This window comes from Pinus tabuliformis, chromosome 3_1 (assembly GCF_031772625.1).
Source record: "Pinus tabuliformis cultivar Carrire ecotype Pingquan chromosome 3_1, CPIR1, whole genome shotgun sequence".
NCBI lineage: Eukaryota > Viridiplantae > Streptophyta > Pinopsida > Pinales > Pinaceae > Pinus > Pinus tabuliformis.
The window spans coordinates 626258525-626260398 of record NC_142301.1 but is presented as its reverse complement, the minus strand read 5'-3'; the positions used below and the strand labels follow the sequence as shown (position 1 = coordinate 626260398).

General features: G+C 36.8%; 1 protein-coding gene across 1 annotated transcript; it reads left to right on the top strand.

Moving 5' to 3' along the window:
- The first annotated feature begins 264 nt into the window (after positions 1-264).
- On the top strand, positions 265-1419 carry LOC149188598 (patatin-like protein 5). Its single transcript, XM_089410008.1, has 4 exons — positions 265-387; positions 641-958; positions 1060-1241; positions 1359-1419. The coding sequence occupies exons 1-4, from the start codon at positions 265-267 to the stop codon at positions 1417-1419; spliced, it is 684 nt and encodes a 227-aa protein (XP_089266134.1).
- Positions 1420-1874: the final 455 nt, after the last annotated feature.

Here is a 1874-nt window from a genome sequence, read left to right as displayed (position 1 = left end):
CACGCCATTAATTTTATTCAAATAACGAGCCCATTTGAATTCGAATTCAAATTTGAATTCAAGCGCCCAAAATTCAGCGCTCATCCATATTTCAGCAACCACGCCCGCTCTTTTGCATATTGATTCCCTGTTCAGTGTTGTTTTGTCAATGAAGTTGCAGACGATAGAATATCATGACCTCGCCCTTCAAATTCGGTATGCACCTGGAGTACTCATCTGTTTTCTTTATAGGTTTTATGTTGCGGCAAATTCTTCAATGGTATCATGCCTATTGGGACCTCAGCAGCTCCAACATATCTTCCTCCTCATTCCTTCAAAACACAAGATTCCCGGGGAAATCCCAGAAACTTCAATCTAATAGACGGGGGAGTTGCAGCTAACGATCCGGTAAGTCGCGGTGATATATTTTTCCATTGCCATCTCAATATGGTTTAAATTTCAGTTTTCAAAGTCACAGCGTAACAGTTTTGGTAAGGGGCCGTGAAATTAATTTGTTGCCCTCTAAAATAATCTTGCAAACATTACTTGCAGTAAACCATGTGTCGAAAGAAATTGTATTTCAGTTTTCAAAGTCACTGCGTAACAGTTTTGCCTAATGGGTTGCGCAATTAATTTGTTGGCCTGTAACATATTCTTGCAGACATTACTTGCAGTAAACCATTTGTTGAAAGAAATTTCCGCTCGCAATTCGAATCCACCATTGTCGAAACAAAGTATTGATTTAAATTTGATCGAGAACGAGTCTAGCAAGCTTCTGGTTCTTTCTCTTGGAACAGGACAAAAAGTAGCTCGTTACAAGGCCACCGACGCTGCAAAATGGGGCTTATTTGGATGGTTAACTAAGGACGGTAGATCACCTTTAATTGATATTTTATTGCAATCAAGTTCGGATATGTCGGACATTCACGAATTCTTCTGGTTCAAAACCATTAACATGCATATGTATCTCAGAATCCAGGTACTTTTCTTGCACCCTCCATATATAATTCACCCATAGATTTTGTGAAGTTGAACAAATCTATATTCGAGATATCTAACACAATGCCTCATTGTGATCAGGAACCGCAGCTGGGAGATCACACTAGCTCCTTGGATCTGTCGACGGAGGAGAATCTAAAAGCCTTGAAAACGATAGTTAGCGATCTCTTGGCCAAGCCTGTTTCAAGTGTCAATATCGAGACGGGCTACTATGAGCCAACGCCAGAGCAAGACTGGAAGACCAACCATGATGCATTGATCAGGTCATTTTAGTTCTTATTGAATACGTCAATTTCAATGAAAATTGCTAAATCAAGTTTTATGACAGAAAATGGTTCATGTGAATTGGTTTCACCGTTAATATTGTATTGATTTGGCAGGTTTGCGCAGCTACTTTCACGTGAAAGAAAGTCACGATCAACTGCTGCTCCTAGTGGCTAAGACTTAAGAGTCCTGAAACTTTATGAATGATAGTTTTCCTCAGTTTATGAATGTTAGTTTTCCCTTATGAATGTTGTACTTTGTTCGAAGATGATCTTAACTTCGATATGTAATGTAACTTTGATATCCAATTTGAAAATTGAGGCTTTCTGCATATTTCATTAATATATTGATTTTGAAAACAATGTTATTTACCATGCCTTTACTAATATTTAAAGAAAAAGTCACACAAGAATTAACATAGTAATATTTACATTATTAATGAAATCATTGAGCTCAAACTTTTAAGGTATATATGTAATTTCGTTTTCATTTTAATTATTAATATTATTAAAATTTTCAATCTTATTATCATTAATTCGGTCATGCAAACCATCTAGACCCTGTGTGGACATAGACACATCTTAAACGCCATTTAAATATGAAAGATCCCCACTCTGCTTTTTATGTGGACA

Excerpts from the sequence above, each read along its gene's own strand:
- LOC149188598 (XM_089410008.1), top strand. The coding sequence starts at position 265 with ATGCCTATTGGGACCTCAGCAGCTCCAACATATCTTCCTCCTCATTCC. Across the intron at positions 959-1,059 it reads ATATGTATCTCAGAATCCAG|GAACCGCAGCTGGGAGATCA; the intron begins GTACTTTTCTTG and ends CATTGTGATCAG. Across the intron at positions 1,242-1,358 it reads AACCATGATGCATTGATCAG|GTTTGCGCAGCTACTTTCAC; the intron begins GTCATTTTAGTT and ends TTGATTTGGCAG.